General features: G+C 39.9%; 1 protein-coding gene across 1 annotated transcript; it reads right to left on the bottom strand.

The window, feature by feature from the left end:
- Window positions 1-429: 429 nt before the first annotated feature.
- LOC119814513 (interferon-inducible GTPase 1-like) lies at window positions 430-7,037 on the bottom strand. The gene is given in 2 exon segments (XM_038330322.1): window positions 430-3,053; window positions 6,885-7,037. A coding segment is annotated over 1 exon segment (1,239 nt). The 5' UTR covers window positions 3,032-3,053; window positions 6,885-7,037; the 3' UTR covers window positions 430-1,792.
- Window positions 7,038-15,140: the final 8,103 nt, after the last annotated feature.

The raw sequence follows: 15,140 nt of genomic DNA, 5'->3' as shown, positions 1-15,140 counted from the left end.
AAGATCTAAAAAAATGCAAAGTATTCATCTTTATAGGATATCCCCCTTTAAATGCAAACACACATTTATAAAGGATATTTGGGAATTTGGATATAGTTCTCTTCAAACTGTTTCTTGCTTTCTGTTGGGCGAGGTAATTTTGGGGTCTGTTGAGACCTTTCAGAGGGTCTTGGTTCATTAAATCACATTACTTTGGAAGAAATATACAGGTTCTCATCCTCTGCGGAAAAAAGCAAAACCTCTTTTCCAAAGGAACATGTCCTTAGGCCCAAATTTTGAAGTCAAGATACCTTTAAAATATATAAGTTGGTTTAGCATTGCAGCCCCCAGAATCAAATATCTCTCTTTACTTAGCTCATTCACAGTCAAAAATTCAAATAAAACACAATATTATACATAAATTCAAATAAATTCAATATTATCCAGAAATTCAAATAAAACACAATATTATACATAATATTGACATCTTTATGTGACTTATTTTTCTTACCCTATTACTTTTTCTTCAAGTTTAATATTTATTTTATTATCTTTACGCATTTAATATGACTGCCTGTACTCATATATTATAACTCTATACACTTTTTCCTCTCTCTCTCTCAAGCCTATGCACATTTATGCAACACTGTGACCCACTTAGAGGTCTTTTTTCCAAAATCTAAATTTGTCTTTATTGATTGTGTATCTGTAATTATTATTTTGACCAGAAGCACTTTTTAAAAAAAATGCTAAGCAGGCATGATTAGGACCAACTCTGTGGCCCTGCCTGTTGACTCGACCCATTTTAACATGGCAGGGGCATGTTGCCTGCATCTACATCACCATTAAGCAATTTGTAACATGCTGCTCACATACCCTATTTAAGTGCTCCGTCTCCAGAAAGAGCCAGAGTTGTTTGTGCAACTCACACAAACCAGGAAGACCTCTCCTAAAGAAGCTGTGCAGCCTTTGCTGCCAATGCTGAGTCAGGAAGCCCTCTCTCTTACAGGAGCTGCTGTGCCCCGGCTTGCCACCAGCAAACAGAGCCCACTGGAAAGAAAATGTGACTACCAAGAAGCTGCGCTCAACTCTGTTCTTTTGTGTTTGGAATTTCTTATTAAACTCTCTCAAGTTTTGTGTGGATGTAGTTGCCCACATTGGGCACATCTTACAATTTATATTTCACAACAGTAGTTCCTAAGACTTTTGATTCTTTTACTTCCTGAGTTTCATTTTATTTCATATTTAAGATGTTTCTCTTGTATGGTATTCATGTTCACATGTGTCTAGGCAGGTCTGCCTTAGGTTAGGCCTTATCTTCAAATGCTTTCTGTTGTTTTCCAAGGCAGAGTCTGACAGTTGAACCCAGAGCTTGCAGACTTACATGATCTAGCTGGCCACCTTGCTCCATGGTTCCACTGTTTCTGCATTCTGAGTTTGGAATACAAGGAGGCTGTCACACGCACTCAACATTTATACAGGTTCTGTAAATTGCTCTCTTTCTATCTGCTTGGCATGGCAAGTGCTTTATGCACTGTGTGTGTGCATTTATGCATGCATTCATTCATATGTGTGTGTGTGTGTGTGTATGTGTGCATGTGGAGCTGAAAGACAAGGGGGAAGGTAGAGTGCTGAAGTTGGGGTTGTCAGGTTCTGACATATTAACACACATGACTCTTACCCTTAGTTTGTCCCATAGTGGTAGAGAATTGGCTAGTGTAAAGATATCATAGAGGGAATTTATCCAGGGACTCCCTGGCATTAACCATTTGATCTTGTCATGGTGAGTAGCTGTGAATGAGTTGAATTTGAACTATATTTTTGAGTATGTCTCTCTAAGGAGAACTTTGGCATCTTCAGTCACTGTGTCAAGGAAAAGAAATTGCAAGTAAAAGGTTTTTCTAAAGTAGAGACCTGAAGCAAGGGGCCCACCACGAATTGAGGCAAATATCTCCAAATATTTCAAAAACATTTCTCCTAACGTTTCTTTATTAGTTTCTAACAAATCAGGAGATTTAATGATTTTTTTCAATTGTTCAACAGGCACTTGAGAATCCTTAGCAATGACTTCCAGGGAGGCATCATCCACTCCAAAGAGGACTCGGTAGTGGTTTAACTTCACCTTTAGTTTCTCTACATCATTTGTGAGGATGCCCACTACAGGAATAGCAGCCAAAAGTCCAGCCTTACAGGCTTCCAACCAAATATACTGCTGTAGAGACTTGTGCTTTCTGTCAATGGCTGCCTCTGTAATATTAGGCAAGGAAAGCATAAAATTGTGGCGCTTTTGATTAGAAAGATCCTTTATCAGAATGTCCACCAGAACTGGAAAATCATACTCAGATAAATGTTTGTTAGAAATCAGGAAAATCTGTGGTGCATCCATGTTATTCTGACTGAAGGTGTTCAAACAGTAGCTTCTGATCTGCTCCAGGGTCCTTTCTCTGTTAAAGGTGCGTGGTTTGGATTACTTTTCATTTTGTAAATCTATGTCGACCTTGGTTCTTACAAAGTAGTAATTCTTTTTCATGAATCTGATTGCTTTGGCAAGGTCTAGTTCATGTTTTGTAAAACGTGTGGCAGAAACAATAACGAAGAAATCATACTCTTGGAAGTTTACTTTCTCTAGATAATCTTTTGGTGGAAAGTTCATAGTTCCAATGCCAGGCAGGTCCCAAAAAGTCAAAGTTTTAATTTTGGGGTGCTTGTATGGAGTTCTCTTCATAGTTGTCTCAGTTACCCCTTCTTCAGCTGCACCTTGGTCTTCAGGTCCCACCCCCCTCAGGGCATTGATGAAGCTGGACTTCCCTGCTCCAGATTCTCCTGTCACAGCAATGTTTATTGGGGCCTTATCAATATTTTTTAAAGCATCATTGATTACAGAGTTTGCCCCTTGAATGTTTCCTTTTTTCAAATGAAGTTCTATTAAATGGATGGTCTCCTGAGAAAGGATTTTGTTTTCTGTCTTAATCTTTTTAAAATATTTAGTGAAGCTGGACTCCAAATCTCCATTGTCCTCATTCTTAGATGCATCAGAGAATAACTGACCCATATTTGTGATTAAAAAGCAGTCACTGAAAGAAGAAAAGGAGAGAAAGTTGCAAAAGATCAAAGATGCCTTCATCCTTAGCACTGTGTTTCTTCTCGGTGCGGAAGCCTTAATTATGTTCTGATATTGACTAGTTCCCATACATTTTGCTCTGATTTTTTTTTATCAACAAGATAAAAGCTATAGTCCTATTGGAGCAGAAAATCTCATTTGAAAAATTTCTCCCATCAGAATGTACTTGGGGCATACCCATGAAACATTTTCTTGATTTAGGATTGATGTGGGAGATCCCAGCCTAATCTGAATGGTACCATCCTTGGGCTGGTGGTCCTTGGTAATAAAAGGAAGCAGTGTCTGAATATGGGGAGCCAGTCAGTAAACAGCATTCTCTTGTTGTTCTTGCTTCTATTCCTGTAGAGTTCTACCATGACTTCCCTCAGCAATGGAGTGTGAGCAGAATGGGTAAACCCCAAAAAAGCATTTCTTTTTACAAAATCCTTTTGGTCATAGTGTGTATAAAAGCAGTAGGAAGGAAATTAAAATAAATTTCTTCTAGTTTTCAATTAAACCCTTTATTATGGAAAAATTAAAACTTAAGTTAAAGTAAGGGAAAATTATATAAAAAACAGCATGGGTCCTTTAGCCAGCATCAAGAACAACAAAAATAAATGCAACAAAAACAAAAAACAAATGCAACTGCATTGCATCTAACCTGACTGCAGTGTTGTCTATCAAATCCAAGATATTTTCTCCATCTGTGCACACTTCCTTCAGTGTGTGCCTTCAGATGAATAGAAATTAAATCAACACACATCTAGTTTTTCACACTGAAAAATAAGCAATAATAATTGACATCAGTGTTTAATCAATGTGAAGACTGAAATGATCACATAAATCTAATTTATCTGTTTTATTGATTTTTCAAAATATGTCACTAAGCCCAACTACTGTATTTAGTTGAAATAATTTTTAATTTTTCTAGATTTACCTTCCTTCTGTCTTTTCCTTGACTGGAATTCATCTCTATGAAGAATATAAACTTGTAATAATATAAAATTTCTATTAAAATCCTTTTCTTCAATACAATATTTCAGAGTCATCAACTCATCACTTAGATTCACTATTTTCTTTCTTTCTTTCTTTCTTTTTTTTTTTTTTTGGTTTTTCGAGACAGGGTTTCTCTGTAGCTTTGGAGCCTGTCCTGGAACTAGCTCTTGTAGACCAGGCTGGTCTCGAACTCACAGAGATCCGCCTGCCTCTGCCTCCCGAGTGCTGGGATTAAAGGCGTGCGCCACCACCGCCCGGCTAAATATTTATTTATTTATTTATTATGTATACAATATTCTGTGTGTATGCCTGCAGGCCAGAAGAGGGCACCAGACCCCATTACAGATGGCTGTGAGCCACCATGTGGTTGCTGGGAATTGAACTCAGGACCTTTGGAAGAGCAGGCAATGCTCTTAACCTCTGAGCCATCTCTCCAAGATTCACTATTTTCTTAACCTTATATTTTTTAAGAGCAATCTAACTGTGCGCTGGAGATGTACATCAGCTGGTAGTGAGCTTTCCCAGCATTACTAAGGCCTTGGATTCAGTCCTCAGCACCTCATCAAATGCAGGCGCTTATGGATCCCTGTAGTTCTGCTACACATGGAGTAGATGTAAAAGGTTCAGTACTTTCATGCGATCCTTGATACCCAGTGAGACAGAGGCTAGCCTGGGCTACTTGAGACCCTGTCTCGAGAAAATGATTATCAAGTTCATCATGATGACTCAGCACATAAATACACTTGCTGCCAGACTCAAGGATATGTATTTGTTTGTTGGATATTTAGGCATCTCAGATCTCATATTTCTGCCCTTTATTCTCTACAAACCTGGCTAAAAGTCCTCAATAGCAGCACAAGGATCTCACCATTAGTTAAGAAGACAGCAATCCCCATTGACACCCCGGAGCCTCCTCTGTCTGTCTCACCTCTACCAAATCAGTTCATAGACTTAATCTCTATTTCCAAATCCAAACACAATTGATAACTCTGCCTGCATTATCTTCTTCAAGACCTCCTCAGTACCAGGTTTGAGCATGTCACGGGCATTGCTATATTTCCTGTGATGGTTCTTGCAACAACATGGATGATCAAACAGCCAGAGTTATGACACTGAAGTCATATCATGTCATGCCAATCCTGAAATGTACCATAAGAATCCCAATTTCCCTCAGGCCACACATTAGGTATAGAGTGCACATGCTACATACAGCATATCTTTGAATATAATTATTACACTTCTGGGACATCTGGTGTCCGAATTCCAGACACCCTGGTATCTCAGTCTGTCTTCTCATTCAGGATTTTCAACTTAGTGGCTGCTTCTTTTCCCTCCCCAAGTAGCCACATTGGTATTAATCACCCTTCTCTAGGTTCTGCTTTGATTAGGCAGGCTTTAGCATTCACACTGAGATATAAAACTGTACCTGCCTGCATCTTTCACCACCCTCGCACTATGTTTCTGCCTCTCCACAGCACCTGCTGCCCCATAATGTGTACTCGTCTGGGATCATTTGCTGTCAGCCTCCCACAGTACAATGCACCTCAGATAGCAGAATGAACTTCTGTCTTGCTTACTTCTTCCTCACCAACACATTGTGGATGGAAATTTATCATCACAATGAATGAGGACTATGATAAAAAAAAACATTTGGACTTTATTGTGAACAACTGTGCCTGTCTGTAGTTATTACAGGAAAGAGGGTTAGTGAAAACCTAGTAAGTACATTTATAGAGAGTGGGTCTCAAAAGTTTGGGGAGAGTACAAAAACAGTCTAATACAATAGAGGGAAGTCCTTAGAATCCTACTGCGTATGAACATAAGCGCCTACACACTCACTGCACAGGCAGCCCCTGTCCAATTTGCAACAACAGTTGGGATGGCAGTGCAGGAAACCCGAGCTGAGACCTTTGTTCAGTCTGACTGCAGGCACAGGACAGGAAGAGGTCATTAAAAGGAATGTTCTCAAAGAGAAGCTAAACCTGATTACAGAAACACCATGGCCAGACTCACTGTGGAAGGGGACAGTCACCCACAGGGCACAGACAGAATGTCCCTGAAGCACACAAACTTTTCTCATCTTTCGGGTTTTCCCCTCTCATTCTGTCAGCTCTAGCTCCTGGATCTGTGGCGCAGACTCCAGTGTGACAGTTGTCTGCAAGGTCTTTCCATGAATATGAACACAGGGAATGAGAAGGCAGTGACACAGCAGGCATTACAAAGGGAAGCCTGCCTAAATGACAGCTGTCACCGCACCCTGACACAGCTCAGGTTCTTCACAGATGGAGAGAAGATCTTAGCACTCCTGCTTGACAGTAAAGAAAACCACAGTGAAGAAGATTCTTCAGGCACAGATTTCCACAGCCAGCAACAGCAGAAGCAGCGTGCAGAGAGACCTCTTCTCCACAGACCAGAGACCTCAGAATGTAAGGAACTAAATAGTTGACCCTGAACTGTGAAGCAAGATGAGGGTGACACACAGAAGCCTTATGCACACTGCAGAGATATTCCATCACCTGAAGCAGCCATTTACAGCCATGTCAGAGAGAGGAATAAGAAACAAGCCAAAACAATTGAAAATGTTTCTTTTTTCACCCAAATCAATATCCAGATCATTTCCTTTAGGTTTTACTAACTTGTAGATTGGCTAAGACCTTCGATGATGCAGTCCTGTCCACCTTCCATTAAAGCACCCCAGCTGATCCCCTCTCTCTGGGCATGTTCCTAAATGCCCTATTACCTCTCAGCTCTTTAGAGAAGAGAGAAGGTGAGGGTTAGAAGTTAGATCTGAATGCCCCTGTCCACTTACCAGAGAATCCCGAGTCCAGTGTGTGCGCTCACTGTGATTCAGCTGCAGGAACCACCCCCTATAGTAATCCAGTCTTGTCACATGAAACCCACTCTTCCTTCCTCTGCAGGATTTATAGACCTTTTAGGTTCTGCCCCTCTCCTCTCAGTGTGTTTTGGCCAATTACAGAGGAGCAAGGGTCAGTTGCTTTTAGGAATCACCGGCATTTCCAAGAAGTGGAAAGTGAGGAAAACAAGCAGTTGTTTTCAGTCTATCAAGACTTTGTTACTTGGCAGATAAGGCCGGACATTCCTAAAAGGACAATGTGGAATGGGGCTTGGAAAAAGAACATGAACACAGAGAAGCAGATTGTTGACTATGTAGGAAAACAGCCCTTGAAAGATAAATTTCCTGGTTCCTGACTCCACAAATGCAGCCTGAAATAAAGTCACACAATACCTTGTCTGAGTTCCTGTGCAGATGCCAATTTTAGTCTCACCCAAGACAAAAACCGATGTGACCCCCCTCTGACCGTAACCTTCTTTCTTCACAATAGATTCATGTTCCTTAATTCTTGTCATTCTCAGCTTCCCTGTCAAGGCGGAGATTTGGTCAGGCTTGGGCTTGACAGGTCCTACACAGGCTGTCTCAACCACGGCCAGTTCACATGTGGAGCTGCCCTGCTGTGTCCAGAAGATACTGTATAGTTGTAGTTACCCATGACTCTGCCCCTTACACTCTTTTTGCTCTTTCTTCCACAGCAATTGCTGTGCTTTTTGAGTAGAAATACAAATATTACATTTAGTTCTGGACATTTGTCAGTGTTTTATTCTAAGAATCTTGGCCAGTTGTGGGTATCTGTATTGATTATAACCTACGGCAAATATGAGCTTCCATGATAAGGGTTAAGCAATGTCTTAATCTATGGGTCTCATGGAAAATCATCAGGAGCTGTTTAATGTTATGTCCTTTAGCAGAATAATAGTAGCAGGTTCTCACCAGGGTGTAAACCAGCATAGCCTAAAGATATTGTTCCGATATGGTACTAAGCAAGGGTATCATCTTGTGGAGCTATGCTAAATCCAACCAGGCAGTAGTTGGTTACTACCATGATATTCTTGTCACTATTCCAATGGTGGATGTATCTTACCTGTCAAGTCAGTATTGTACCTCACAGAGTTCATACCTGAATATGATTAATGTTTCATTTTCTCCTCTGCCACTGTGTCTAGAGCATTCCAGCAGTAGGAAAGATAACCAATAGGGATTGAGTTTCTGGTCAGCATCAGTTTGATTTCTCCATATTCTGTAACTCAGGAACATGGTATATTCACTAGCAGGATGTTACCATCATGTTCTGGAAAGGAACCAAAACACTGAGAATGGCCTCTAAGGATCGGGTTCATCACTGGCCAACAAGTCCATAAAAGCTAAGTAATTCCTGGGTCTGGACTTTTACTTGTTACCTTGTGGTGTCTAGCAAGGACATTGTTGCCCCAGTAGAGGGTATCTCCATCATGATTTTAATCTCTGTGCACATATATTTAGGAGGCATCTGCATTATCATGTTACATGTGACATTTTGAAAATTGTTTAGTGTTATTTATCCCTTCTACTCTCCCCTATTCTCACCTCCCAGTTCAATTTATTTTTCTTTGTCCATAATTCTCTTTTAAATGCCATCTTCTTTGTCTCGTAATTATCACTCCATGGCACCATGTAATTTCAAAACCTCTGTGAGTATTCCCAATGGAAAATACAAATCTGAAGGATGGAAGCTAAGATCTACACATGAGAGGGATTAAATGATACTTTTCTCTCTGGGCCTCTGTCACCTCACTCTGAATAATTTTTTCCAGCTCCATCAATTTCTCCATGAATTTCATAGTTTCTATTTTGTTAACAGATGAGTAACGTTCCATTCTGTAAATCTGCACATTTTCCTCATCCGTCCATCAGTTGATGGGCATCTAGGTTGTCCCCATTTCTTGGGTATTGTGAGTAGAGCATGAGCGATGGATAAGCAATAGCTCAACATTAGGAGAGGAAGTCATTTGGGAATATCACCATGTGTAGTACAGCTGGATCATGTAGTTAAATCTATGTTCCCTTTTCGTGGAGCTTCCACACATTACCTTAGTCACTTCCCAGTGTGCCCTCCCACCAGCGGGGACTGAGTGTTCTACTTCCCACCTCCACAACAGCATTTGTTGACATTTGGATTTTTGTTTCTAGGCACTCTGACTGGGGTGACGTCAAATCTTAAAGTTGTTTTGAACTATGTTTTCCTGATGGATATTTCTTAGGCATTTGCAGGTCATCTTTTCAGAACTCCTTATTTATTTTATGCTCCATTTTTAGATTGGGTTGATTGTTTTCTTGATATTTATTTATTTATTTTTTACAGATTTTAGTTTCCAATCCCTGTCCATTACACAGTTAGTAAAGATTTTTCCCATTCTGTAAGTTGTCTCTTCACTCAAGTGATAGTGTCTTAAAAATATTTTGAGAGAGCATCTTCCTTTGTATGCCATGTAGGTCTAGTATCCATGTAGCACTATGTAGTAAAGACTGATCTTGAGCTCCGGGTGATTTTCCTACCTTAGCCTCCTGACTGCTGATATTACAGCAGGGAATCTCCATGTTTGCCTGGCTCAGAACCTCATTCGTGATTTTGTGAGCTTATGAACATTGGGTATACATTAAATAGCTCCCGTGGATGGAGACTGGTAGGGTGTAAAGTGCCCAGACAAAGCAATTTCAATGTTTGTGAGTTCCCATAAGACATAACACACAGATTACTTATAACACCTGTTTGTAGGAACTCAAGTGCATTGTAAGCTACCATGCAGGGAGAACACGGAGTAGCATCTGGTCACAAGAGGGAAAGACCAGCTAATAGCAATGAAGATACCTGCCATGGTCAATTATGCCATGGGAGCTCATTTTTAGGGTTTTACTTTAGGTGGGTTTTGTTGTTGCTGTTTTCCCTGCAGAAAGTAATCCAAAGTGTACTCAAAAGAATGAAATCTTGCAGAAAGATGTATTCCATTTTGTAGAATTTGGAAAACTAAAATATGTACACCACACCTTTGATACCTACCTACTCAGGTTCAAAGGGCAATTGCCTTGAGTTAGGAAAAGGCTGATTTTTTTATGGCAATGACACATGTCTCTCTTGGCAGCACCAATCTACTCCAGAAAACATGATGGACACAAAAGAAACTCCACATGGAGATCACTTTCTTTGTGACAAAAGTAAGCCACTGGGCAAGAAAATGCCCCTTCCTTGACTGCTGAGAGTATGCTGTCCTAATTAAACAAGCGGGACACAAAAGAAAGTGACTGTCAAACATTGTCAAAACAAGGAGGAAAAGCCCTTCAGAATTTCCTGCTTCATTGAAAAGTCTATTGGATATGCTAGACCTGTAGGCCAAAGATGGATACCCCAATGTTGCACAGGAACTTTAGATGACTGTCCAGGCATAATCATGCTGTGTATGAGCATAAGCACATACAGACTCACTGTAAGGCAGCCCCTGTCCAATCTAAAGGAACAATGGGGACAACCTTACAGGAAACCAGAGCTGCAGAACTTTGTTCAAACTGACTTTATATATATTCTAGGAAAAGCTGAATAAAGAAAATGTCCCAAAGGGGAAGCTAAGACTATTTAAATAAACACCTTTGCCTGATTCGCTGTTGAAGGTGACAGTTACCCACAGGGCACAGACAGAATGTGCCTGAAGCACACAAACACTATTATATCTTTTCAGTTTTTCCCTCTCATTATATCAGTTATAGCTCCTGGATCTGTGAATCAGACACCAGTGTGACAGTTGTCTGCAAGGTCTTTCCATGAATATGAACACAGGGAATGAGAAGGCTGTGACACAGCAGGCATTACAAAAGGAAGCCTGCCTAAATGACAGCTGTCACCGCACCCTGACACAGCTCAGGTTCTCACAGATGGAGAGAAGATCTTAGCACTCCTGCTTGACAGTAAAGAAAACCATAGTGAAGAAGATCCTTCAGGCACAGATTTCCACAGCCAGCTACAACAGAAACAGCCAGCAGAGAGAGCTCTTCTCTGCAGGCCAGAGACTTCTGGATCTAAGGGATTAAATCATTGACCCTGAACTAGGTAGCAAAATGAGACTAAGATACAACAACCTCAGGCACATTGCAGAGACATTTCATCACCTGAAATATCCAATTGCAACAATGTTAAAAAGAGAGGAATAGGAAACATCAAAACCTATGTCTAGATCATTTCCTTTAGGCCTACCTCAACTTGAAGTATTTGCTAAGACCATCTACTGTGTAGTCCTGTCCACCTCCCACCAAAGCACCATAGCTTTCAAGCAGAGAATCTTCACTCTCAGGGCATGTTCTAAAAGTCTTGTTCCCTATCCGTTCTTTAGAGAAGAGAGGTGATGAGGGTTAGAAGTTAGATCTGAATGCCCCCGTCCCCTTACCTGAGAATCCCGTGTCCAGTGTATGTGCTCACTCTAGTTCAGTTGCAGGAGCCACCATCCAGTGTGCTCCAGGTTCTTTACATGAACCCACCCCTGCTCCCTAGGCAGGACTTATATCATCTTCTAGGTTCTGCCTCTCCCCTCTCAGAGTGATTTGGTCAATCATGAAGGAGCATGGATCTAGTATCTTTTCAGAATCACCTTCATTTACAAGAAAAGGAAAGTGAAGTAGCTTCAACAGCTGTTCTTACTCTATCAACATCATTTCTTGGCAGAAAAGCCTGGACAGCCCTAAAATAACATTGTGGAACAGTGCTTGGGAAAAGATGGTGAAAACAGAGAAACAGCTTATTAGCTGGGCTGGAGAGAAACCTTTGAAATACAGTATTCTCAGTATTGAGATTTCTTCTTGATGGGTTTTTCCTGTGACTATTATGAAATGACCTTCGTTGTCTCTTTTGATTGATTTTAGCTTGAACTCTACTTTGTTAGATATTAGGATAGCTACACCTGCTGGTTTCTTAGGTCCATTTGATTGGTATATTTTTTCCCAACCCTTTGCTCTGAGATGATGTTTGTCTTTGAGGCTGAGATGTGTTTTTTGTATGCAGAAGAAGGAAGGATTCTGTTTTCATATCCAATCTGTTAGCCTGTGCCTTTTTATAGGTGAAGTGAGTCCATTTACATTAAGGGATATTAATGACCAGTGATTGCTATCTCCTGTTAATTTAGTTTTCATTGTTGGTGATGTTAATTTGTGCGTTTTCTCATTTTTTTTGGGATTTGCTGCTATGAGACCATCAGTTGTCTGTGTTTTTGTTGGTGTAGCCAACTTTCTTGGGTTGGTGTTTTCCTTCTAGTATTTTGTGTAGGGCTGGGTTTGTGGCTAGGTATTGGTGAAATGTAGTTTTGTCATGAAATATCTTGTTTTGTCCTTCTATGGTGATTGAAAATTTTGCTGGGTATACTAGTCTGGGCAGGCATCCATGGTCTCTAAATGTCTGCATAACACTTGACCATGACCTTCTGGCTTTCATTGTCTCCAATGAGAAGTCAGGTGTAATTCTGATAGGTCTACCTTTATGTGTTACTTGGCCTTTTCCCTTTGCAGCTCTAAATAATCTTTCCAGGGTCCAATGGATGGTGTATGCTTTGTATTTTGATTATTATGTGGCAAGAAGACTTTTTTTTTTTGATCCAGCCTATTTGATGTTTTATAAGCTTCTTGTATCTTCATAGGCACATCTTCCTTTAGGTTGGGGAAGTTTTCTTCTATGATTTTGTTAAATATATTTTTTGTGCTTTTGAGTTGAACTTCTTTTCCTTCTATACCTATTATTCTTAGATTTGGCCTTTTCATGGTGTTCCATATTTACTGGATATTTTGGGTTCAACTTTTGTTAAAGTTAATGTTTTCTTTAACTGATGAGTCTATTTCTTCTTTTGTATCTTCCGCGCTTGAGATTCTCTCTTCCATCTCTTGTATTCTGCTTTTCATGCTTGCGTTTGTGGTTCCTGATTGTTTTCTCATGATTTCTGTTTCTATAATCCCCTAGGCTTGTGTTTTCTTTCTTGTCTCTATTTCAGATTTTAAGTGTTGAATAGTTACTCCCCTTCTTGGGCAGCTACATGGTGTCTACCTCCTTGGGCAGCTACATTGCATCTTTTTGACTCTGCCTATTCTCTCTATAAATCTATGTTCAGATTTCCCACCTGACAATGCTCTGCTAAGTCATTGGTCAAAACAGCTTTATTCAACAACCAATAAAAGCAACACATATAGAGAGTAACATCACACATCATATTCTGTAGGTCTTTTAAGTGTTTGAATATTACCTATCATTGTGAAATACCTCTCTGTGCATCTAGCAAACCTAACATGACTGTAAATTTGTCAAACATTGGTGACTCTATCTGTAATTCTCAATAACCTATGTGCTTAAAGACTAAAGCCTCACAATATAAAAATAAACAACCTGTAAACAGATGTACAATATAAGTACAATGAATATGACATTGTGACAATATACAAAAATATTTTCACCAGAGCTAGAAATGTATAGTGCAATATGACAAAAATAACCTTAATTTGCATCAATATACAAAAATCCTAAACAGGAGTAGAAACATATATACAATATGACACAAATATTTTTACATTTGTATTAATATACAAAAATATTTTAATAGAAGTAGGAACATATATACAATATGACAAAAAGTAATTTCGAATTTATAACAATATACAAATTAAATAGGGAAAGAAATAATGTTATATTTGTATCAATATGCAAGAATCTATAACAATGAAAATGATCTAAAACTGATATTTGTTTATTTAATTATATTATTAGTTTACAAGTAGATATAATAATCTACCTCATTACCATATCATATATATCCCCTTTTTTTCTATTCCAAATGAGATTCCCAAGTCTAATCTTTATTGCTCTGCCCCCAACCCTTTAACAACTTATAACCATCTCATTACAGATGATAATTATCTGTATAACCCCAAGAAAAAACAAAAACTATACACCTCTCCTGATGGTAGAGGGGATGTTGTATTCTTAGAATTACTTCCAACTGTCTGGGGAGGGTGACAATATTGCTATGGGACTGCTCAGCAGATAAATACACTTGCTACCAGGCCTAAGGACCTGAATTGGATTATGGGGTACTTAATTAAACCAGATCAACTCAGATCTCATATTTCTGGCATTTATTCTCCTTCCACAAACCTGCCTGCAAGACCTCCCATGGCAGCGCAATGGACCTCACCATTGGCTAAGGAGGCAGCAAATCCGCAGTCTCCCTGGAGCCTCCTCTGTCTGTCTCACCCATAGCAAATCAGTTCCCAGACTTAATCTCTATTTCCAAATCCAATCACAACTGATCATTCTTCCTACATTATCTTCTTCACGACCTCCTCAATTCCAGCTTTGATAATGTCATCCACATTATTATTTATTTATTCATTTATTTATTTTTAAGTTTATTTAACATTTCCACTTCCTCCCATCCTCCCTTTTCCATCCCACTCTTCCCCCCCCCCCTCGCTTTCTTGGTTTGCTATGTACCGTCAATGTCTGTCTCAAGAAGCCTCTGAGGTCTCTCTAAGCCTTCTCTTTTGGTCTTCTCTCTTTGTTCACTCTCTTTGTCCCCTCAGTGTTGTAGCAAGCTGTGTTTCAGAGTTCCATCGAGGTTGCAGGAGGATAGGCAAGTTTGGGGCAGGATGGGGCTAGAAGTTTGCAGGGTCCAGTGGATGGTGTTGGGTAATAGGGGAGACTACCCACAGGGAACTCTCCTGCTGGCTGGCTAGAAAAGCAGAGGGAGTTGGCAGAGGGGCTCAGGGTTTTGTCCCACTTTGGAGGTACTAGAGAGTGGGGTGTCCCTCTGTGTGGTTGTTCACTCATCTAAGTTCCCTCAGAATCAGAGAAAGCTGTGTTTCAGGGTTCCACCAAGATTGTAGCCTTGTTTTTTGAGATACAGTTTCTCACTGACTTTTAAGCTCATCAATTGTCTTGACTACATGGCTTGTGATTTCTTTAGATCCTGCTATCACCACCTCCCAATGCTAACATTACAAGTACATGCCACCCTATCTGGTGTCCTTTATGGGCGTTGTGGGTCTGAGCAATCAACTGCCCATATCTTAATCACTGCTATTAATCACTAGCACCTTGAGGGAACCCATGAATCATTCAAACATGACACAGTTTGATGTAATTCATCTTATTTGTATCCTTTCTTAGTCCACCTAAATTACAATCTCTCCTGAAATGATTCACGGTATTTT

The sequence above is a fragment of the Arvicola amphibius genome, chromosome 5 (assembly GCF_903992535.2).
Source record: "Arvicola amphibius chromosome 5, mArvAmp1.2, whole genome shotgun sequence".
NCBI lineage: Eukaryota > Metazoa > Chordata > Mammalia > Rodentia > Cricetidae > Arvicola > Arvicola amphibius.
The sequence above is the reverse complement of the archived record's forward strand: the minus strand, read 5'-3'. Positions and strand labels throughout refer to the sequence as shown.